The sequence below is a fragment of the Gadus macrocephalus genome, chromosome 13 (assembly GCF_031168955.1).
Source record: "Gadus macrocephalus chromosome 13, ASM3116895v1".
Lineage (NCBI taxonomy): Eukaryota > Metazoa > Chordata > Actinopteri > Gadiformes > Gadidae > Gadus > Gadus macrocephalus.
Genome location: NC_082394.1, coordinates 6,232,743 through 6,254,104, shown reverse-complemented (window position 1 = coordinate 6,254,104; position 21,362 = coordinate 6,232,743). Strand labels below are relative to the sequence as shown.

The following is a 21,362-nucleotide window of genomic DNA, read 5'->3' as shown; positions in this document are numbered from 1 at the left end:
GTGTTATTTAATGGATTAACTCAAATACAAAATAAAGAAAATAAAATGCTCTTAGTTCTGTATGTACTTTAATATTACAGATTGAATTCAAGTGCCAAGTCATATTATACAGTCAAAAAGTTGATATAAATTGCAGAAACTACAGTATTTGAATACTTTCAGACCAAGGCCCCACAGCTTTAAACAATAAAGGCGCCATTCCAAACCAATAAGCAAAACTTTGAAAACGCACTCTCCCAATGCACCAAAATAGGTGTAGAAAACGAAGAAGGAGAACACGGTTTTTTTCAAAGTGACGGTATTTCAGAAGTCAACAGACGTCATGGTTGGTTGGACCTCGGCCGGCCTCTAGGGGGCGCTGGTCTGAGCCTCGGCCGCCGCCCCCACCGTGTGATGCAGCACCTGGTGGTCCCAGCCGACGGTGGTCAGAGAGTCAGACCCGCCGTGGAGCCAACAGACCCCCCTCACAAAGTCCTGGTGCCGCCTGTCTCTCAACCTGTGGGGGGCGGCGATAATGCGTCGGTGAGGGAGTCGTTTTGCTAGCATTATACTTATAAAAAAAAAAAGTGTAGAGTAAGAACTACGGCCACTTACTGTTCTGCAAGTTCAGCGTTCATCACAGCAACGGAACAGTCATCACTGATGGATGCTAGCAAGGGGGTACTGTTGTAGTGAGAAAAGCATACATTTATTTTAGTCAGCTTTTATGTTGTTTTTCGCAATTGAATTCGAAGAGTGCCTTGACCGAGCATAATACTCGTGTGTCGTTCTTTACCTGTGTGTGGAGAAGGCTAGACCGGTGACTCTGCGGTTGTGGATGGCCTTCGTCAGGGTGGGCTGTGATCCCTGTAAATCCTTCAGCGCCACTCGACCCAACTCGTCACCTAAAAAAAAAAAAAAGAGAGGAGCGCAAGCTGTCGTCAACACACGGGCCAACCATCACCCAGCGGATTACATCTGGGAATGGACCAAAGACAATCACCCACTGCCTTACCATACGCAATAGTGCTCATTTGATTAGGGTGCCAGGCCACGGAAGTGGGACAGCAGCCAGGGGCCTCCAGATCTGACACAGAAAAAGCAAGGCAATGGGATGAGGCGCCAGAATCAATAATCAGCCACCGGGTAAGATTGAAGATGGTTTATTGTCATATACACAACAATCACAGACGCAGCCGCTGGCAATGAAATTCTTAAGTCTCAGGCTCCTTCCACAGTGCAATATAAAAGAAACACAAGTAAGAGATCGAAGCCTAAATAAACTACAATACTGGACATGAATAATTAGAATAAATATATAATAACTTATATATAAGAATAACTAAGGTTTAAATAAGGGGCTGCTAGGCCCGCTACGATGCGGTGTGTCAATGTAGAAAATACATGTATCCAGAGTGACCTTTGCTGCAACTCACCTATTCGCAAGGCTGGCTTGTCTGGCTTCCTGGTGTCCCACACCAGCAAGCGGCCATCCTGCGTGAAGGCTAAAGGTTAGCAGTCCACCGACAGAAATCTCCCTGGGTATCAATTGCTTATAAAAGTAAATGACAAATTTAATGCGTGTCGTGTGGTGACATCATTTAAACAGCGCTCAAACGCTCCAAAACGAGATTCATAGGCTCATAAACCAATTCTATTCACATCGTTTGTTGAACCCTCAGGCAACAGCTTTTTTTTTGTCTTGCATACGTGTTGGTGGCACCTTTATAATAATCGTTGGGTAATAATAGTGTGTGATAATGTGTGCATGCCAATTAGGGACAATAATCGCGTACCTGGCCACAGGAGAGGAAGAGAGCGTCCTCTAGTGGACTGCAGGCCACACAGCTGACTGGCTTTGTGTGTGCTGTAACAAGGAATAAATTATTAAGCGATGCACTTCATAGTAATTATTCACGACAAAATTACACAATAGAACTTACAATAAATTGCCATTAAGAACATTAAATAAATACTAAATAAAATAGGCTATAGAATGTGTAAAACAATGGCCCATCATATTCCACATTTAGGATACTTAATAATAATTTCTTCAGGAATTACTCCCATTCCAAGAAGTTGTCTTCTTACCATTGTACGTGGTGACAACCGTCTCTTGAGCAAGATCCCAGATCTTGATTCTACAGGAAAGGAATACACACTCATGGTCAGTATAATACTAAAACTCAGAAAGGTGACATTTACATTTTAGACGACTGCTTATTATGGGCAACTAGATGAGTTAGAAAATGTAATCTAACCGGCAGTCCATGCTGCCAGTGACAGCAGTGATGGCACCAACCGTGGGGCTCACGCTGGTGATGATGTTGTCATGATCATGTTTACTGAAGCGGTTCACCAACAAATGCTCGTCCTCCGACAGCTCCCATAACTCCAACGCACCTGCAAAGCGATCACACAAATGTACATAAGAAAAGCAAATCATAGTAAATGGGTACTAAGCTATCATTATATATATATATATATATATTGCAATCTTCTTCTCGACTCACCTGAATCAGATGAAACTAGGACACCTTTTTCTGACACCCATTTAAGATCCGTGATGCCAGCCTCTGTCTGTACACCAGCTTTGCAGAATCCTTCATTTGGGGCCTTTCCGGGCTCATTGTAAACCCATATCGAGCCCAACCAGCACCTGCCCGCTAGACTGGAAGCCCCAAGAAGCAATGTTCCATCTAGAAAGAAAAAAGTTGAAAAAAATCGGGATAACAATGAAGCGAATTTATATGACGCATTCAATGAAGTATAGCTTTTTGCTGTAACCAGAGCAAAACTAAACAGAACTTAACTTCCTCATATCCCAAAAAAATCTAAATAAAATACGGTCATTACATTTTTTATTAAAGAAGCAGCAACACGTGCATTATTGGCCATTTTAAGATGTCATTACCCGCCCTGTACTGCGCGCAGTCCAAGTGTTTTTCCATGCATGCTGGAGCATTGGGAGGTATAGTCCATGGGTTTTCCTTAGTCATACTGGTATCCAGCGTTCCGTTTTCCAGGACCTATGCAAATAAAAGGATGAACACACTACAGGAGCTACAGATGTTTGCAGTCCTAGAACACTAGGTAACGTGAGCTAAGGCTAGCCATGCAAATTAATCTTTGAACGTTGCATTTAGCTTGACTAGAGTAGGACCCCACACGGATCGATTATCCAATCTCACAACGCAATCACGTCACTTATACAAGTAATTAAATCCATGATATTTAAGGTTTGAACATGAATGGAAAGACAACAGCAACACATGGGTCGTACCATTTTCGTGCACTTCCGCGGAGGTCTGCCGACTCTTCTTCGTGGACGACGAGATGAAAAATAAAAGCACAGTTATGCTGCATCCTACTGCCCTCTAGTGTGGTAAATGTAAAGGTTCAGAGCCTGGCTTCATGTTGCATCTCATTCAACGGACATGGTTGATTCTAATGTGCTCTAATGACTACATTACAAAGATGTTGGAGTCTGCAGAATTTCATATTTTGAAAAAAAAGAAGAAAGAAACTGACGTGAAGTTGATTTAATTTGAAAGTATATATAACTATATACACACACATAATAATAACAAGATATTTCCTGTCCCGTATAAATATTTAATCAAGATACAAGTGATGAGAAACAGGGTAGACACAACTTGTTTAAATGATAATTGTGTTATTAGATGAACACTGACTGGCTGTCAACCTCCATATCCCAACGTGTGGTATAAGAAAATGCTTCACTTCTTTAATCGTATAATATTTTATGTGTAAAAGTAAAACCGTACTGCCTTTTTGTAATTAAAATCAGTGCCTGTTTCAACAACTCAGTTTACCCAATTTTAGCAAGTATTTTATTGTGAAAGTTTGATGCATCGAAACGGAAGTGGTGGTTGTATAAACGCGCGCTTCACGCTAGCCTATCACCTAATCGATATATTATAAGCTTTCAACTTTCAAATGGTACTGATATTGTGAGCGCTGTAACGCACACAGTAAAGGTAGGTCCCCACTCGGGGAGCAAAGCCATCCAGTTTCGGCGATGTCATGTTGTGAATCATCCGCTCATCGGGATACCTTTGTCTCACCATCACATGCTAACCCTAGCCAGCCTTAGCTGATTATCAAAGAAAAAGGGAAACATTACTACTGTGTAAGTGTATGAAACACTTTGCGCACTGTTTTGCAATGGTCAAATAGAGCGAAAAAGACGAGTTGAGAGGATTTTGCACCTCGGCGTAGTGGTCCGGCTGATGGTCGGCTTCTGTGGTGCTGATGTGAGGAGCAGGGACAGTTAGAGTTTTGACAGGTGTGAACATTTAAACCCCTGGCGCGGTTACCGCGCTGTGGGTCCTCGGGGCAAACGTTTACGTAGCTCCCCCCCACTGCTGTATGTCATTTATTCAACAGTGCTTTACAGTGATTTTCGTTAAACAAACGAAAATCGTTCGGAGGTAAAGAACAGGCCATCTACTAAAATATTAGGGACCTTAAAAAATGGTACTGAACATAGGGCCCTCTATATATTTCATTGATTAAAAACCGTTTTATCAATACCCACTAGATAAAAAGAGGCCCAATGCAAGCAACAAAGAAGATCTACTGCTTATGCAGCCACAGGTGGTCTAAATTGCTCCCTCAACATTGATAATAATGCAGCCAAGGCTCAACCCACTTCTATCAGAAAGACGTCGCCACTCTGTTGATGTTGATGTCAAGACGACTTACGGAAATAAGTCATCATACAAAAATGACCACCCAAACTGTTATCATCGCTATTTAACCAACAGACGTATCATTATTGTCTTTTATCCTGACATGACACTTTGATTTGTCCTCAGGGCTTCTGCCATGGCCTTGAAGAAGAAGAGGACCTCGTCACCTTCCAGCAGCCTCAGCGGGGGAGATTTTGAAGACAGCCAACCGTCATTGTTGGTGTCTTCAGCGGGAAGAAAAAGGAGACGTATATCGAGCATTCCAACAGTTGATCCTGTAAAGTGACTTTCACATATCTAGCTAAAAATGCCTTGTTCAACCAAATTATGCTTAATGAAAAAATGGGATTGGTAGTAGTGAATGATGTCCATCCATTTTACCACATGGCCCTTGCCTTGCAGATTGCTGTGTGTCATGAACTATACAACACCGTCAGAGACTACAAGGATGACCAGGGTAGGATGCTGTGTGAGCTCTTCATCAGAGCCCCTAAAAGAAGGTAACAACGATGACTTTGTAATATCGACGAGCCCTTCTTTTCTCTGGAGCTCTGTTTGAGTATTGTATTCCAGACTTAATGTTGGGTTGGCCCTGTGTGAAAGGAACCAACCCGACTACTACCACGTGGTGTCCCAGCCCATAGACATGATGAAGATCCAGCAGAAGCTGAAGATGGAGGAGTACGACGACGTTGAGCAAATCACCAGTGATTTTCAACTCTTGTTCAACAACGCTAAAACTTATTACAAGGTAACAACTAATGATATGTGTATGTTAAATCCTAATATGTATGATAAATATTTATGCTTAAACCTATTGTAAGGTTACAAATAACAATATATTTACGTTAAAACATATTACAAGGTCACAAATAACATAAATATATTTATATTAAAACCTATGACAAGATAACAACTAACAATGTATTAATGCTAAAACCTATTACAAGCTAACAACTAACAATATATGTTTAAAGTTAGACCAGCATAAATATTGGGTGACAATTAAAGTAGCATTGTGCAACACTTAAACTAGATCACAGCTTAAATTAACCTCTCGTCAGTGCTGATCGATAGTGATTTCAATAATGTTATCAATAAATTCAAATCCTATTATATATTCTGCCAATAAAAAATGCTGCCCAGACTGTTCTTCTCTCTTTGTTACCAAGAATCGTACTATCAACAAACCCCAAAGCCCTGCCACTCACACCCACCAGCCAGCTGAGCTACGCTAGTTTGCGTCCCACAGTTGCAGTAGACAGAACACTGTTATTGGATTTATTCACTGTGAAAGTGTCTGGCCTACTAACTTGGAGGTTCAATCTTACACACTGCGACTTTAACACCGCTTTTAGGTGTGTTGTGCATGATAAGCAACACAAAACAAGCAAAATGTAAGAATAGTGAATACATGCCTAATGAGGTCTCCTATAGTTATCATATCTACATCTAGCTATATAAATGGTTAAAGATGTAAACGGTGGCATGGTTAACCAGTGAATGTGCTCTAACGTCTGTGCAGGCAGACAGCCCAGAGCATCGGGCTGCGTGTAAACTGTGGGACCTCTACATGCGCACCAAGAATGAGTTTGTTCAGCGGGGGGACTATGAGGATGATGAGGAGGAAGGTTACGATGCGCAGGACACCGCTGGAGGACAGACTGAGGACGAGGTGAAGCCCATGCAGACCAGCTTTATCATTGTTGATAGTGAGGATTAGTATCGTTAGTGTCATTTAGCAGACGCTTTTATCCAACTCGATTTACCCTTCTAAACCTCCCCAGCTTTCCCAATTTCTACATTTTTTATTTTAGTTGAAAGCGCTGAACTCCCTTTCGTGTGTGTTAGCTGGCTATATTTTGCCCGCTTTAGGGATCATTCTTAAGGCTGGAGACTTAAGGCTCGACCAAACTCAAGCCAATACACTATCCCTGTTATTATTTTCTATTACCTCAATTAATATAAGAATATGAAAACTGTGACTGCATGTGTGAGTAAGCCAGTGTGGGGTAGTTTGCGCCATGAATGCCGTCTGTTCCCTGCGTGCAGAGCACCCCGTCCTGCCTGAAGGAGCACCTGGAGCACCTCCTGGAGGCGGTGGTCTCCCACACGGAGCCCACGGGCCGCCTGGTCAGCGAGCTGTTCCAGAAGCTGCCCTCCAAAGTGGTACGGGCCTCCCTCCAGCAGCATGCTTTGTGATAGGACCATGGGGTTGTGTGTTGTACACCCAGCGGCAATGCTTTTGACACCGCGCCTGTGTGTTTTTCCCAGCAATACCCAGACTATTACGCCATCATTAAAGACCCAATCGATCTGAGGATCATCGCTCAAAAGATTCAGGTCGGTGTTGACATGTTCTCTATGAAGCTTGGATCAAGGCTACGCTCAAACAAATGTTCAACACATATCAACCCATGAGCATACATTATAATGTGGTTTTTTAGATGGGTAACTACCGAAGTGTGAGTGCCATGGCGAAAGACATTGATTTACTCACCAAAAATGCCAAGAATTACAACGAGCCAGGATCACAAGTTTTTAAGGTATCTTGTCCATCTATCCATCTGTTTCTCCGTCTGTTTCTGTATCTATCCGTCTCCCGTATAAAACTGTCTTCTTCTCAAGGATGCAAACACCATCAAAAAGTTATTTGCGCAGAAGAAGGCGGACATGGACCACGCGGAACCCACCAAGTCCAGCATACGCATCAGGTAAACAGGGAAAAGGCATTGCATCTTTGGAAGTCACCCAGACACTCCCAAAGTCACCCCTGCTCTCCCCTAGTCTGCCAGCTTCTCCCCCAGTGTGCTGAAGCAGCTCTCTCTCTGTCCTCTCTCCCACCGCCGGCAGGAACAGACGTTCCACCCAGGGTGACCGTCTCTCTGCGATCACCATGGCCCTGCAGTATGAAAGCGACGAGGAAGGCATTCTCTCTGGTACTTCTCTGGGCTGTGTGGAGATGATTGAACCTGTAGCAGTCGTTAGAAGCATGTCATGTGTGGAATGCTCTCCCTGACCATCTAAGGGCCCCACAGACGTGGATTCTTTTAAAAAAGGCCTAAAAACCAATCTTTTTAGAAAAGCCTTTCGCTAAACTGCTATTTTAAATGATTATTTTTTCCTTGTTTTTTTTCTTTTTAATCTAGTTAGTCTTTTATGTTGTATTTCTTTTAATGTGCATTGTAGCACTTTGAGGTCATTAAGTTTATGTGAAGTGCGTTATAAATAAAACATATTATTATGTGCAAAAAACGAATTACCGGTACTTGCAGCACACAGTTGTGGTGCATTGGATATTTGATGTGTTCAACTAGAACACTGCAGTCTCTTAACTCCCTTATGTCTCCGTTTCCGGCATGTTCCGCCTGCTTCAGGGTCGGTCCACTACGACGAGGGGGAGTCGGAGGCCGAGGGCATCCACTCCAACATGGACATGAGCAACCCCATCTTCCAGCTGTACGAGGCGGTGCGGGGGGGCCGCAACAGCCAGGGCCAGCTGATCTCGGAGCCCTTCCTGCAGCTCCCCTCCAGGAAGGACTACCCCGATTACTACCAGCAGATCGGGCAGCCCATCTGCCTGCACCAGATCAGGTACCGTGGGCCCGCTGGGTGACGGTGGCCACTGAGCCCGGTTCATGAGGAGAACCATAACCATAAGGAGAAGCCAATGCTTTTCAAGGTTTCTAATGAGCAACCGATGTCCTATTCATCGGGTCTGTGCGAAACACATCCCTACCTGATTGTAGTGTATCAGATAAAAAAAGATAGAAGAATAGGAAGGGTCTTTTTCCTGTGCTGTTTTTCTCTCATCGACATTGATGTCATTTATATTCAGGAAATTGTCGTTCCTGTACTTCCTTCCGATCATTCTATTTCGCTCCAACCGGGGCACGTTTCAAAAATCAGACTCCTATCTCATTTGAATCCATATTTTCTTTAAGGTTTCCTTTTCAACCACCTGTTCTCTTTTGTTTCCATTTTATTTTTGTGTTCACGTCCCCATACACTCGCTGTACAGTAGAGTATTCCTGCCCCCCCCCCCCGCCCCCCCCCCCCTCCCTCCTTCCCAAAATGTGAGCGGCAGTGCTTCCCCACAGGAACAAGATGAAGAGCAACGAGTACGACAGCCTGGAGCACCTGGACAGCGACCTGACGCGCATGCTGGAGAACGGCAAGCGCTTCAACGTGCCCCACTCCTCCGTCTACAAGAGGGCGCTGAAGCTGCAGCACATCCAGCAGGTGTGCCTCCACCCACCTCCGCCCTCCGCCTCCTCACGGCGGGTCTCGTAGCGTAGCTAGCGTCGACGACAAAACGCATTTTGTCGTCGATCCTTTAACATGAACGACTTGTGATCATCAGTTGATCATTTATTGTAAAAATAAAAAAAAATTCTCCCTGCAAAATGTGAGTAATCTAATTTAATGTACAGAGTTGCCCTATAGATATATATAGTAATTACATTAATTGTTAATTGATAAAAAATTGACCGATGCATCTAAATGCAGTCCCAACACATGTGACTACATACAGTACATTAGGATGCATTGACACATGTGACGAGACAGCCTTCCTCTGTCCAGATGAAGAAGAAGGAGCTCCTGCGGCGAGACGACGACGAAGGGGACAGCATGATGTCCTCATCCCTCTGCGACAGCGTCAGCTCAAAGAGGAAAATGTAGGCTGCGCCGCGTCACATCTCACCTGGTCATCTCTCACCAGCGAGCTCACGTTGTGCCGTGTGTTATTCAGTGAACCTCTGACTGGTAGAACCTTCTCATGGGAGGAAAACCAAACGGGCCGTTTTGGGTCGTGCAGGTACAAGAAGAACACCAAGAAGAACCGCATGCGCACGCTGTTCATCGCGGTGACCGAGGCACGGGACCCGCCCACGGGCCGCCGGCTATGTGACCTCTTCATGGTCAAGCCCTCCAAGAAGGACTACCCCGACTACTATAAGGTAGGGCTGGGGGTCGCCAGGGGGCTCAGCGCACGGTACGTTGTACCTCGCGATTCTGAAAATTTAGCAATTTTGTATGAATTGCGATTGTTCGAGAATGATGTTATTTTATTGTGATTCTATCTTTTATGTGGTTTAACGTCAGGGTTTTGTGGGTTTATTTTTTTTTACATGAAACACTATTTGATTAAGCTCCTCTATAGGAGAATACACTTTACACTATAGCACCCTCTGCAGGACGGTACCGGGACTATGTTTCCACAACACACTGACTCTTCCTCTCCCCCCCCCCCCCCCCCCCCCACACACACCCCAAGGTGATCCTGGAGCCCATGGACCTGCGTACGGTGGAGCACAACATCCGCAACGACAAGTACACCAGCGAGGACGCCCTGATGGAGGACATGAGGCTGATGTTCCGCAACGCACGCCACTACAACGAGGAGGGCTCCCAGGTCTGGCCGCTGTGGTTGTTGTTGTTGTTGTGTTGGTTGGTGTTGAGGTGGTTCTTGTTTTGTAATGCAATTTGTCTTCATGCCATCTTCTGACATTGAAAGTAGGGATGCACCGAAACGAAAATTCTTGGCCGAAACCGAAAACCAAAAACCGAAAATGAGGAAACCAAGGCCGAAAACCGAAAAACCAAACACCAAAAAATAATTATTATGCCAATTATTAGTACCATGCATTGATGGCTATGACTGTGTAATAACTTCAGTAAAATCAAGGCATTGCAATTTTTTGCAAATCGCTATACGTGGGTCTTTCTCAGAAACATTGAAAAACGTCCACACCGCAGACATATTGGCGCTTATCCAGACAAGCGTGTGCTGGCTGCGCTTTTTGTTTGCGTCATCACAAATTTCTGTTTCGGCCGTGTTGTTTCGGTGATAAAAGTATTTCGAAAATCACAGAAAATTTTCGGCGGCCGAAAATTCGGTGCATCCACAAAAGATGGGTCTGGAGTCTCTTGACAGTTCGATTTGATGATCAGTTTGTTCAGTATGTTCATCAAAGGGTTGCCTTTGTGAAGTCAAAGGGGCATTGCTTTTTCCTTTAATTCTTCTTCTTTGTATGGAAATGGGTCAAACCCGTGTGTTCATTCAAATCCAGGTCTACAACGACGCCGACGTCCTGGAGAAGATCCTGAAGGACCGGAGAAGAGATCTGGGCCCGTCGATCGACGACGATGACATGACGATCACCCCTAAGTTAAAGATAAGTACGTCAGAGAACCTGCGGTCGACTCAAGATACCCATCCCTCACACATTAACAAATCACTGATCCCCATGTGTGTATCCCCAAAGTCCCGCCTCCCTCTCACAGACGCCCCCCTTGTTGCCCCCCCCCCCACCCCAGGGAAGAACAGCCTGACCCTGAAGAAGTCCAAGTACCTGACGCCGCTGCAGCAGAAGCTGAGCGAGCTGTACGAGGCCGTGAAGAACTTCACGGACCGCCGCGGCCGTCGCCTCAGCACCATCTTCCTGCGGCTGCCGTCGCGCGCCGAGCTGCCTGACTACTACCTGGCCATCAAGAAGCCCGTGGACATGGAGAAGGTCAAGAGCCACATGCTGGCCAACAAGTACCAGGACGTGGACGCGCTGGTGGAAGACCTGGTGCTCATGTTCAACAACGCGTGCACCTACAACGAGCCCGAGTCGCTGATCTACCGCGACGCGCTCATGCTGCACCGCGTGCTCCTGGAGACCCGGCGGGACCTGGAGGGCGGCGAGGACTCGGGCGCGCCCGACGTGCCGCGGCTGATCCAGGAGCTGATCCGCAGCCTGTTTGTGTCGGTGCTGGGCCACCAGGACGACGAGGGCCGCTGCTACAGCGACTCCCTGGCCGAGATCCCCGCGCTGGACCCCGCCGGGCCCGAGAAGCCCCGGCTCAACTTCGAGATCGTCCGGGCCAACGTGGACCGGGGCCGCTACAAGAGGCTGGACGTGTTCCAGGACCACATGTTCGAGGTGCTGGAGAAGGCCCGTCGGATGCACAGGTAGGGGAGACGCGCTCCTCATCGTCCCTCAGTCAATTGTGTGTTGAATAATCACTTATTTTAGGACTATAGTAACTTTGGTGTTTGACTGAACCTTCTTTAGCGTATGATTATAATTACTTTAGCGTTCAACCTCGACCTTCTTTAGCGTATGGTTCTACTAACTTAAACAAACTTGAATATTCTGTGTTAAGTTTGCCGGTGGTCAACCTCAAATGTATTTGAAAGAGTTTCTCACTTTGGAAAATGTGGGGTTTTATGCCTGTTAAAAAGCCCCTTCACCCCCTTTGTTGCCCCTCAACTATCCCCTTCGTGTATGGCGAACCTCTTCCTCAGTACTGGCTTCTGTACCTCGCCGCGAGCACGTATTGAGCCCATGAGATGAGCGTTACGGTGACTCTCCGCTCCCGGAGTGTAAACCCTGAAATGAGCTCAGTGCTCGCGTTGCCCTCCCCAGGACGGACTCGGAGATCTTCGAGGACGCCGTGGAGCTGCAGCAGTTCTTCATCCGCATCCGGGACGAGCTGTGCAAGAACGGAGAGATCCTGCTGTCGCCGGCGCTCAGCTACACCTCCAAGCACCTGCACGGCGACGTGGAGAAGGAGAAGAAGAGGAAGCTGCCCAAGGAGTTTGAGGAGGACAAGCTGAAGAGGGAGGAGGAGAAAAAGGGTAGGTCGGTGCAGGGCCGGTTCAGTTTTGATATTTTTAATTCATAAATTATATTGTGATATTTATCATTATCGTGTGAAATGCCCCATAATCATCACGATCAATAGAATCGCCCAGCCTTAGACGGTCGAAATGTTAGAGGTTTAAAAGTGTGCCGATGCACAACGTTCGGCAGAAGATGCTCCAGAGGTAAAGCAAATGAATAATCTTCTCACAGTGGGTGGATGGACGGTTCTATCCCCCGATTCTTGTGTGCCTAGTGAGTCCACATGGGGACTTCAATGCAGATCCCCTGCTTTAAGTCCTGCTCTTCTCTGCATCCTCCAGAAGCAGAGAAGAGCGAGGAGCCCGTTGGGGGGTCCTGGCAGTCGGGCCAGCAGCGCACGTACAGCCAGGACTGCAGCTTCAAGGACAGCCTGTACCGCGTGGGGGACTACGTGTACGTGGAGTCCTCTGAGAGCACCCTGCAGCCACACATCATCTGCATCGAGCGCCTGTGGCAGGACCACACCGGTGGGTTCCCTCCTGGCGACGGGGTACAGTGTCTGTGTGTGGCTGACGGGGGGTTTCTCCCAGTGTCTCTCGTTCATATCAGGAATAGGTATCCTAGTTGAGGTACTGGACTACCACCACTACAGTGGTCAGGTTTCTGGTTGAACATGGTCTGGCCTGTTCCTGCCAGGGTTAAGGGGTTAGTTTCCTGTTTGGATTGTACAGACAAACAGTATTGTAAGACACCTTGTTAAAAGCGTCTTCCAATCAATATATCTATATATTTTTTCTTATATACAAATTTATTTTGTCCACATAAATCCGTATTACATAAGAAATTGTACAGGACACTACAAAATTAGCTTTTTTATAAAATAGATTTACTAATTGTTGCTCCACTATATTATTTAATTTTTTTCACATGAAAAAAAGACAAACAACCTTTCCATAGTGCATGTGAATTGGTAGACTTGGACAGCCTCATTTAAATGTTGCATTCAATAGCAGATAGAACTCGATCCCCCTCAAGAGGTTGTGATTGCAGGTGAACAGTGGATGTACGGCTGCTGGTTCTACCGGCCCAACGAGACCTTTCACCTCGCCACCCGGAAGTTCCTGGAGAAAGAGGTCTTCAAGAGTGACTTCTACAACAAAGCCCCCGTCAGCAAGATCCTGGGCAAGTGCGTGGTCATGTTTGTCAAGGTATGCTCCAGACCAACCCTTTCTGCACTTATTTGATCGCCTCCAACCATCAATCTGCTAGATTATGGAAAAAATCATAATCACGATTTATTGGTCAATATTGAATCCCGATTATTCAAACGATTATTTTTGAGTTTGAAAACATGATGTTCTGCATTTCTCTCCAAAAAAAACCACTTTGTAGCTGAGAACTTTGACATTTCCCCTTAAAATAATGTTCTAAATGTTAAAATAGAAAATGTTCAAATAGAAAATAATGTACAAATATATATTCAGCTGCAATTTCTATAAAACATTCAATGAATAAAATAAAAGTACTTAATTATTATTTTTTAATCGTTGAAACTCGATTATATTAATTTCGAGATTGTTTAGACCATAAATCGAAGTCGGAATCAAAATTCGATTAATTGCACAGCCCTACCGTTTCGTGACCACCATGTGTCTGCCCCCCCCCCCACCGGTCAGGAGTACTTCAAGCTCCACCCGGAGGGCTTCAGGGCGGAGGACGTCTACGTGTGCGAGTCGCGCTACTCGGCCAAGGCCAAGGCCTTCAAGAAGATCAAGATGTGGACGTCGCCGCTGAACGCCGTGCGCTTCGTACCCAGAGACATACCTCTGCCGGTCGTGCGTGTGGCCTCCATGTTCGCGCCGAAGCGCGACGAGAAGCCCCCGGAGGTGACGGAGGAGAGCAAGACGACGGACGCCGACGCTGACAAGGTGAGGGCGGATGAGAGGTGTCTGGGGGGGACGTGGATGACGTTCACGTGTGTGTGTGTGTGTGTGTGTGTGTGTGTGTGTGTGTGTGTGTGTGTGTGTGTGTGTGTGTGTGTGTGTGTGTGTGTGTGTGTGTGTGTGTGTGTGTGTGTGTGTGTGTGTGTGTGTGTTTGTGGGCATGTTCTTGTGCGTGTGTGTTTGTGGGCGTGTTCTTGTGCGTGTGTGTGTGTGTGCCTGATCCTGTGTGTGTGTGTGTGTGTGTTTGTGGGCGTGTTCTTGTGTGTGTGTGTGTGTGTGTGTGCCTGTTCCTGTGTGTGTGTGTGTTTGTGGGCATGTTCTTGTGTGTGTGTGTGTGTGTGTGTGTTCCTATGTGTGTGTGTGTGTGCCTGCAGGATAGGGAAGACGTCACTGTGGACGTGACCAATGGGGAGCCTGGCTGCCAGTACTACGAGCAGCTCTGCTACAACAACATGTGGCTCAAAGTGGGCGACTGCGTCTACATCGGCTCCCACGGACTGGTGCGCCACCATGTGGGCAGGTACGCCCACTGCGGCTTTCATTGTCTGATACTGGTCTGTGGAAGTGGGGTGGGACACCTTTGGTTGACCCGTGGTCAGTATGCATGCGTTGTCGCCACAGTTGGGAAGTTTGCATTCATCTGATGAAAGCTACATGCTGCCTGGAGAAAGATCTACCAAGGGAAGCAGCTCTTGGCGGATTGGCTCTTAACAACAAGTGCCAGTCAGCGCACCAGCTCTGTCTATCGGCCTATAATGATAATAATAATAATACAACTTTATTTGTATAGCACCTTTCATACACAGAATGCAGCTCAAAGTGCTTTACATTTTTAGAAGATTTCACACAATCAGGAACATTTAACACAATAATAAAGGAGAGAATATAATTAGTATACAGACATTTAAGCTCTACCCTTGATTCTTTGCTCCCTATAAGCGTGAAGTGTGAAGCCTACAGTAATGTTTCATCATTTAATATGAATAAAAAGCCTGTGTCGGACACAAGCGACCGCTGCCGAGGTTAAGAGGAAGGATTACACTTGTTGTACCTACGTCACATTTGCCTCCGTCCATCCGTCCTCTCCTTAGGGTGGAGAAGATGTGGGTGCGGGACGGCGCAGCGTACTTCTTTGGGCCCATCTTCATCCACCCGGAGGAGACGGAGCACGAGCCCACCAAGATGTTCTACAAGAAGGAGGTGTTCCTCAGCAACCTGGAGGAGGCCTGTCCCCTGACCTGCGTCATCGGTAGCCTCCCACGCCCCCCCGTCCACCTCACCTCACGCATCACAAGTTCAATTCAATTTTATTTGTATAGCCCTTCATCACCATTACAGTCTCAAAGGGCTTAACAGGCCAAATATCTATGACCCCCCCCCCTGACCCAAGCCCCCAAAAGGGCTGTTTTTATTTTCCAATAAATCGATGATGGGGTGCTGGCAAATTAACCGTAAGGAGAGTCCAGGCATCCACTCACAGTCACCGCAACACGCTAGTTTAGTTACTTCACGAACAAAGGCACGAGCAAACACGCATCGATCTTCGCATCACATCAGCATCGTTTTCGAAATCCCTGTGTTCCAAACGAAAAGGCTGTAGAGCTACGTCTTTAGCTTCGCTTCGAGTAGCTCGACAGAGTCAGCCTCACTGCTTACAGGTGGCAGATTATTCCATTGACACTCGAGTCCTGACTCACTGTTGTTTTCCATGACGTTTTGCTGCTGTTGTTGTTGTTGTTTTGAAGGGAAGTGTGCAGTGGCCTCCTTCAAGGAGTACCTGTCCTGCCGGCCCACCGAGGTGCCCGAGGACGACGTGCTGCTGTGCGAGAGCCGCTACATCGAGACGGAGAAGCAGATGAAGAAGTTCAAGGGCCTGAAGCGCTTCCCGCTGTCGGCCAAGGTGGTGGAGGACGAGACCTACTACTTCAGGTCAGACGCTCCTCTGGGTGGTTCTTGGGTCACGCTGGCGTCGTTTCGGTGGATGCTTGCATTCGAAGTCACGATACTGTGAGAGCGTAGGTTCTTAGCCTGGGCTTCCTGTGTGGGAGCCCAACCCCTGACCCCCGGTTGTGTTAAAGCTAGGGTCGGCGATTATTTTTTAGAAGCATTTTTTTGACACATTGGTTGAAATTCGCTTTACATCCTGAGAGAAATAAATCAATCAAATGCTCCGACAAGAAAAAGCCCTACCTGTCTCTCGATCTACCTACCCGATTACCTGCGTTCATTGGCCTGACAAGAGCCTTCCACAAGGCTGCACACACCTGTTGCTACAGCAACAGGAGATATGCCAGAAGGGAGTGTTTGTTTTTTTTAACCCTTTTTTCTAGCTTACTCTGGTTGGTTTCTCCATTGCCTACTCTACCTTTAATGCCATCCGCGTACCGATGGAGCAGCCCAAATACATTCAAGCTAGCCCTGGTGAATCTTTCTGTAAACACATGTTACCTTCAGAAGCGAAGACCACAGGTTCACCGTGAAATGTCCTACTTATGGGCCCCTGAGGAATAATGTGTCCTCCCCAGGAAGCTCATCGTGCCCCAGAAGGAACCCTCCCCACTGCTGGACAAGAAGATCGAGGAGCTGGAGGCAAAGTTTGCCGACATGACGGACGAAGAGCTGGAGGACCTGGGGGAGGACGACATAGACCTGGCCGACCAATCCCTGCCCCAGCTGCAGCGCTCCCTGTCCAGTGACATGGACATCATGCCCTACACTCCTCCACAGGTCTGCTACTCAGATAACCAGGCTACCAGGGTATAATCAGCTGTTCAGATATTCGTCCGAGAGAACAGCGCCACCAATTGCCTTTCAAACTCTTTTTTTCTTGGGTTGAACCATGTTTCATTGTTGAGCTGCATCCAACACATTGATTCTCTCTCCCTCTCTCAGAGAGAGTTGACACGTCTTTTGTCTTTGAAACATCTGACCATTGACATACTATTGCCTTCTTAGCGATTGCAGATCTTTCCCTCATCACAGTCCTCAGAAAGTGTCTCCCTCATTTCTCATGCACTTTTTCAGTCAACGCCAAAGTCCATCAAGGGGCTCTCGAAGAAGGAGGGCTCCAAGAGGAAGATCAACATGAGCGGCTACATCCTGTTTAGCAGCGAGATGCGGGCCGTCATCAAGGCCCGGCACCCGGACTTCTCCTTCGGGGAGCTGAGCCGGCTGGTGGGCACTGAGTGGAGGAACCTGGAGGGCTCCAAGAAGGCTGAATATGAGGGTGAGGAGAAGGGTCTTCTGTGCATTTTCAATGAACTGCAGACACGCACAAATGGGAAGAGTAATGATGAACAAACATATAAATATAGATAAATAGAAATCCTTATGGCAGCGATATATTGTTGTTTCTCTTTCTTCTGAGAAATGTACTTTTTGTAAATCACTTTGGATTAAAAGCATCTGCTAAATGATATTAATATCAATTTAAATATAATAATTAGACACCACTGTATTCGAATTAGCCTCTCCGAAAAGAATAACAAAAGATAAAAGGAAGAATCAAAAACCCTTTTGAATTATATTTATGGACCATGCCTGTCTAATATCCATATACAAATATATGCTATCTGGTCGGGAGCCGATACCGCAAGTGCAAATATTGTCGGAACAAATGTGTTTTCCTCAAAACCGATACACGTATGTACGCATGTTGTCTTGCAGAGCGAGCAGCGAAGGTCGCCGAGCAGCAGGAGCGTGAGAGGGCGGCGTTGCAGCAGGCACTAGGGATACCCAGAGCAGGTACCCCAAGTAGAGGCAGTGACACCACCTCGACACAAAAGCTAGCACACAAACCAGTAGGCCTTCAGGCAGGCCGTGCTGTTCAAAACCCTGCGAGGGTACCGCCAGTTTTGCTTACTAGTTTCCAGTTTCTAGATGTCTCATGTGCCGCCCGGTCGGCTCATTTCATTCATCGACTCTGTTACCCATTCACATTCATTTTGTCTTCATGGTGCTTATGAGATAAATGTATTAACGTGCATGCACTTTGTGTCAATGCATGTGTGTTGTGTTGTGTTGTGTTGTGTCACTTGCCCATAGAAGGTATGTCAGCGATGGATGGCATGCTTTGCATGAGTGTCATGCCATCGCATAGCATGGGAGCGCCCATCTACCTCCCCATGCTTCTGCCCTTTGGGCACGGCTACCACGAGTTATCGGCGCACTGGGGTAAGAGCAGCGTCCGCCCCCTGACCTCGTCCCATGCAGTGGCTTCCTGTCTGTCCGCCAGTCCCCTTCTGACCTGCTCCCTGTACCGATAAGCCACGGTCCTTGGTGCCGCTGAAATAGCCAAGGAAACTAGTAGTGCTGAGACACACACACACACACGCACACGCACACGCACACGCACACACACGCACACACACACACACACACACACACACACACACACACACACACACACACACACACACAGGATTAATTGTCACACAGGAGAATTGTATCTTTCTATAGACAGGTACCAAAACAAATTGGATGCATATTGTATTGTTATTTCTTTATACATTTTCTTGTTATACCTTTAGTTATACCTAATTGAAATAATACAACGGTGCTCTGTTGTCTAGTGATGTGTTTCTGCCTGATTTCCCTGCAGGTATGAATACCATTGGAGGAGCCCAAGGCGTCCATAGAGCTCAGGTAACTACAGTAAAGTCAGAGGAGGGAAGGTTCTGTTTGTTATGACTGGTAGCTTTTTATTATAAACCGACGGTTCAACTTTATAATGCCCATTGATAACTATTAGTCATTTAGCAGAATATTTTATCCGGAGAGAAATATTAAACTTTTCAGTGCATGTTTCTGCAATCAAATGATGACTTACTCTGCTTAAAGTTTTATTAAAGGGGACATATTATACCACCACTAGTGATGTCATATGGGGCAGATTTTCGAAACGGCTTTTAAGGCTACTCACACTCACACCTGGTGGTATAATATGTCCCCTTTAAACAACAGATTTTCAATACATTCATATCTAAATGTTGTTGCAGAATTTGGTAAAAACACTGAAAGTGTAAAACAGGTTAGTTGCCTAAAACAGAGATTTAGTGGAAGTGCAAGGCATTTGAGGGACTGCTTGTTTACAAAGTGGCACAGTTTAACTTTAATGAGAAGGTAGGGATAAGGCACCTTCCTTAATGATGCCTGCTGGGGTTTGAGAGTCCAACACCCTAACCACTAGACTGTACTGCCTTGAATCTGTTGAACTGTTCTTCAGACAGCAGGGTTTGGCGGTCCATTCCCCCTATTAAAATGGCCAGAACCGATGTTCTGTTCCTTATTCAACAGCGTCTTTTTGTTGAGAAATCCAACGCACACCAATTCTTAATAGCTTTTTCGAGGTGCTGGTCACGGTATCGTGTACGTGATAAGGACAGGTTGAGAGAAACCGCACTCTTGTTCAGATGCCGAATAATATTTTAATGAACAACGTTTCGGCCTGAGGCCTTTTTCAAGTTTCACACCTTAACAGTGAAAGAACACACCTTTAATGGTGGACCCTGGTTGTTGATTGGTCTGAAACAACCTGTAATCAATTAACAGCCATGATTTGGTTTCCATACTTCTATACATATACACAATATACACAATATAACAACAGTCCAACATGTTAATTCAAGTATCTTCTAATGTCAATAATTCATTTAAATAGATTATGTCAGGTAAAAAAAAAACATTACAAGTAGGTTAGATTCCTAACAGTTATTCAAGAAGCGAACAATAACAGCGACCTGTCCCCTTCAGACCGGGGCGACGGGGTCAGGGCAGGCGGCCCCCCCGCCCTACCAGGCGTCCCAGGGCCAGCAGGGCCAGCAGCACGCCGTGCAGCAGCCCTCCATGCCCATGTTCGTGGCCCCGCCGCCCAAGCCCCAGCGCCTGCTCCACTCCGAGGCCTACCTGAGGTACATCGAGGGGCTCTCTGCAGAGTGCCCCACCGTCAGCAAGTGGGACCAGACCCTCTCAGGTGAGACGGCTGGAGAGAGACGCCCCTTCGAGGACTCGGTGACACATTTTGAAGGCTATTTACAGTCCTCGTTTGTTTGAGATGAAAGGGTCTCTCTCCCGTCTTGTGTGTTTCTCTCTGTGTTCATCTCTTCCGTCTGGATGAGAGGTTCTGATTCCTGCCTTCATGAACCATGCGTCCATGGTGTTGAGTTCAAATTCATAACACAAAGAAAACATCTGTGCATTGCCACAAATGTTTCGTATTACAATCGAAGTCTGATTACCTAATGCATATGGACTTTACATCTTAAATCGCTGCATGGCCCAAAAACAAGTTATTTTGTTAAATTACGAGGCGCATCGTATGAATGAATGAATACAATCAACGAGCATCGTAAAATAAAAAATGGAATATATATGATACATGATAAACAAGCCTGGCGTGAACTCTGCTTCGCAGCGCGGAAGAGTGACGTGCGTCTGACGAAGGAGCAGGAGGCCAGGCTGCCGTCCCATTGGCTGAAGAGCAAGGGAGCCCACAACACCATGGCCGACGCCCTGTGGCGTCTCCGCGACCTGATGCTGCGAGACAGCCTCACGGTCCGCTACGCCTGCACCCCCTAGCCCCCCCCCCCCCCCCCCCCCTCCATGCTTCTGCTGCTGTTGTTATTGTTGTTGTTGTTTACTGTTGTTTACCGAGCCTCTGCTCCCACTGTCACACAGAAGAGGGTCACGCTCACTAAAAGTTTTAGTTGTTGTTTATTCCGAACTGTGTTTGTTTGTGTTGACTTGTTGTGCTGGTGTTTATGTGAGCTGTGGCGATGCCCTTTTTGTTTAATCGGTTCAGTTTTGCTTCATCGTTCCGGGGCATTTATAGTTATGACTGTAGTTCGGTGAAATGTCAATGTTTGCACATGTTAAGAAATCGGAAGGTCTTAGTTGAATTGTTTATTTGCAAATGCCAACAAAAATATGGTATGGCATTCTGGAAAATGTGCCATTTGGCTTTTATGTTGAAAAGTAGCTTCCTTTCTAATTGTATAAGGACTTGAAAGTAAAAAAAATAAAACATTGTGTTTTACGTTTCATTTTTTTAAGATATTTATATGCATGCATTGCTAATCGAGAGAAAAAGAAGAAAATACGTCTCCTCATTC

The 21,362-nt window shown here is 46.3% G+C and overlaps 2 protein-coding genes across 4 annotated transcripts; one reads left to right on the top strand and one right to left on the bottom strand.

The window, feature by feature from the left end:
- Positions 1-51: 51 nt before the first annotated feature.
- Positions 52-3,371, bottom strand: wdr77 (WD repeat domain 77). The gene is made up of 11 exons (XM_060070338.1): positions 3,263-3,371; positions 2,894-3,008; positions 2,493-2,678; positions 2,241-2,382; positions 2,071-2,120; positions 1,776-1,846; positions 1,416-1,473; positions 995-1,066; positions 776-884; positions 595-663; positions 52-496 (listed from the first exon to the last, which is right to left on the bottom strand). Exons 1-11 carry the CDS (start codon positions 3,263-3,265, stop codon positions 349-351), a joined length of 1,023 nt encoding a protein of 340 aa, XP_059926321.1. The 5' UTR covers positions 3,266-3,371; the 3' UTR covers positions 52-348.
- A 458-nt stretch (positions 3,372-3,829) lies between these two features.
- On the top strand, positions 3,830-21,279 carry pbrm1 (polybromo 1). 3 transcript variants are annotated; one of them, XM_060070330.1, is made up of 31 exons: positions 3,830-4,132; positions 4,821-4,971; positions 5,097-5,194; positions 5,298-5,445; positions 6,220-6,369; positions 6,747-6,863; positions 6,969-7,037; positions 7,142-7,240; positions 7,323-7,408; positions 7,548-7,633; positions 8,072-8,288; positions 8,795-8,936; positions 9,279-9,373; positions 9,514-9,655; positions 9,973-10,110; positions 10,769-10,877; positions 11,016-11,655; positions 12,113-12,324; positions 12,652-12,837; positions 13,361-13,518; positions 13,987-14,238; positions 14,628-14,773; positions 15,345-15,502; positions 15,999-16,182; positions 16,779-16,980; positions 17,278-17,479; positions 17,920-17,997; positions 18,301-18,426; positions 18,854-18,897; positions 20,005-20,224; positions 20,666-21,279. In XM_060070330.1, exons 2-31 carry the CDS (start codon positions 4,831-4,833, stop codon positions 20,827-20,829), a joined length of 4,809 nt encoding a protein of 1,602 aa, XP_059926313.1. In that variant the 5' UTR covers positions 3,830-4,132; positions 4,821-4,830; the 3' UTR covers positions 20,830-21,279. The 3 variants fall into 3 exon arrangements, with proteins under 3 accessions (XP_059926313.1, XP_059926312.1, XP_059926314.1); XM_060070329.1 differs by having other exon boundaries at positions 3,831-3,980; XM_060070331.1 differs by lacking the exon at positions 18,301-18,426 and having other exon boundaries at positions 3,832-3,980.
- Positions 21,280-21,362: the final 83 nt, after the last annotated feature.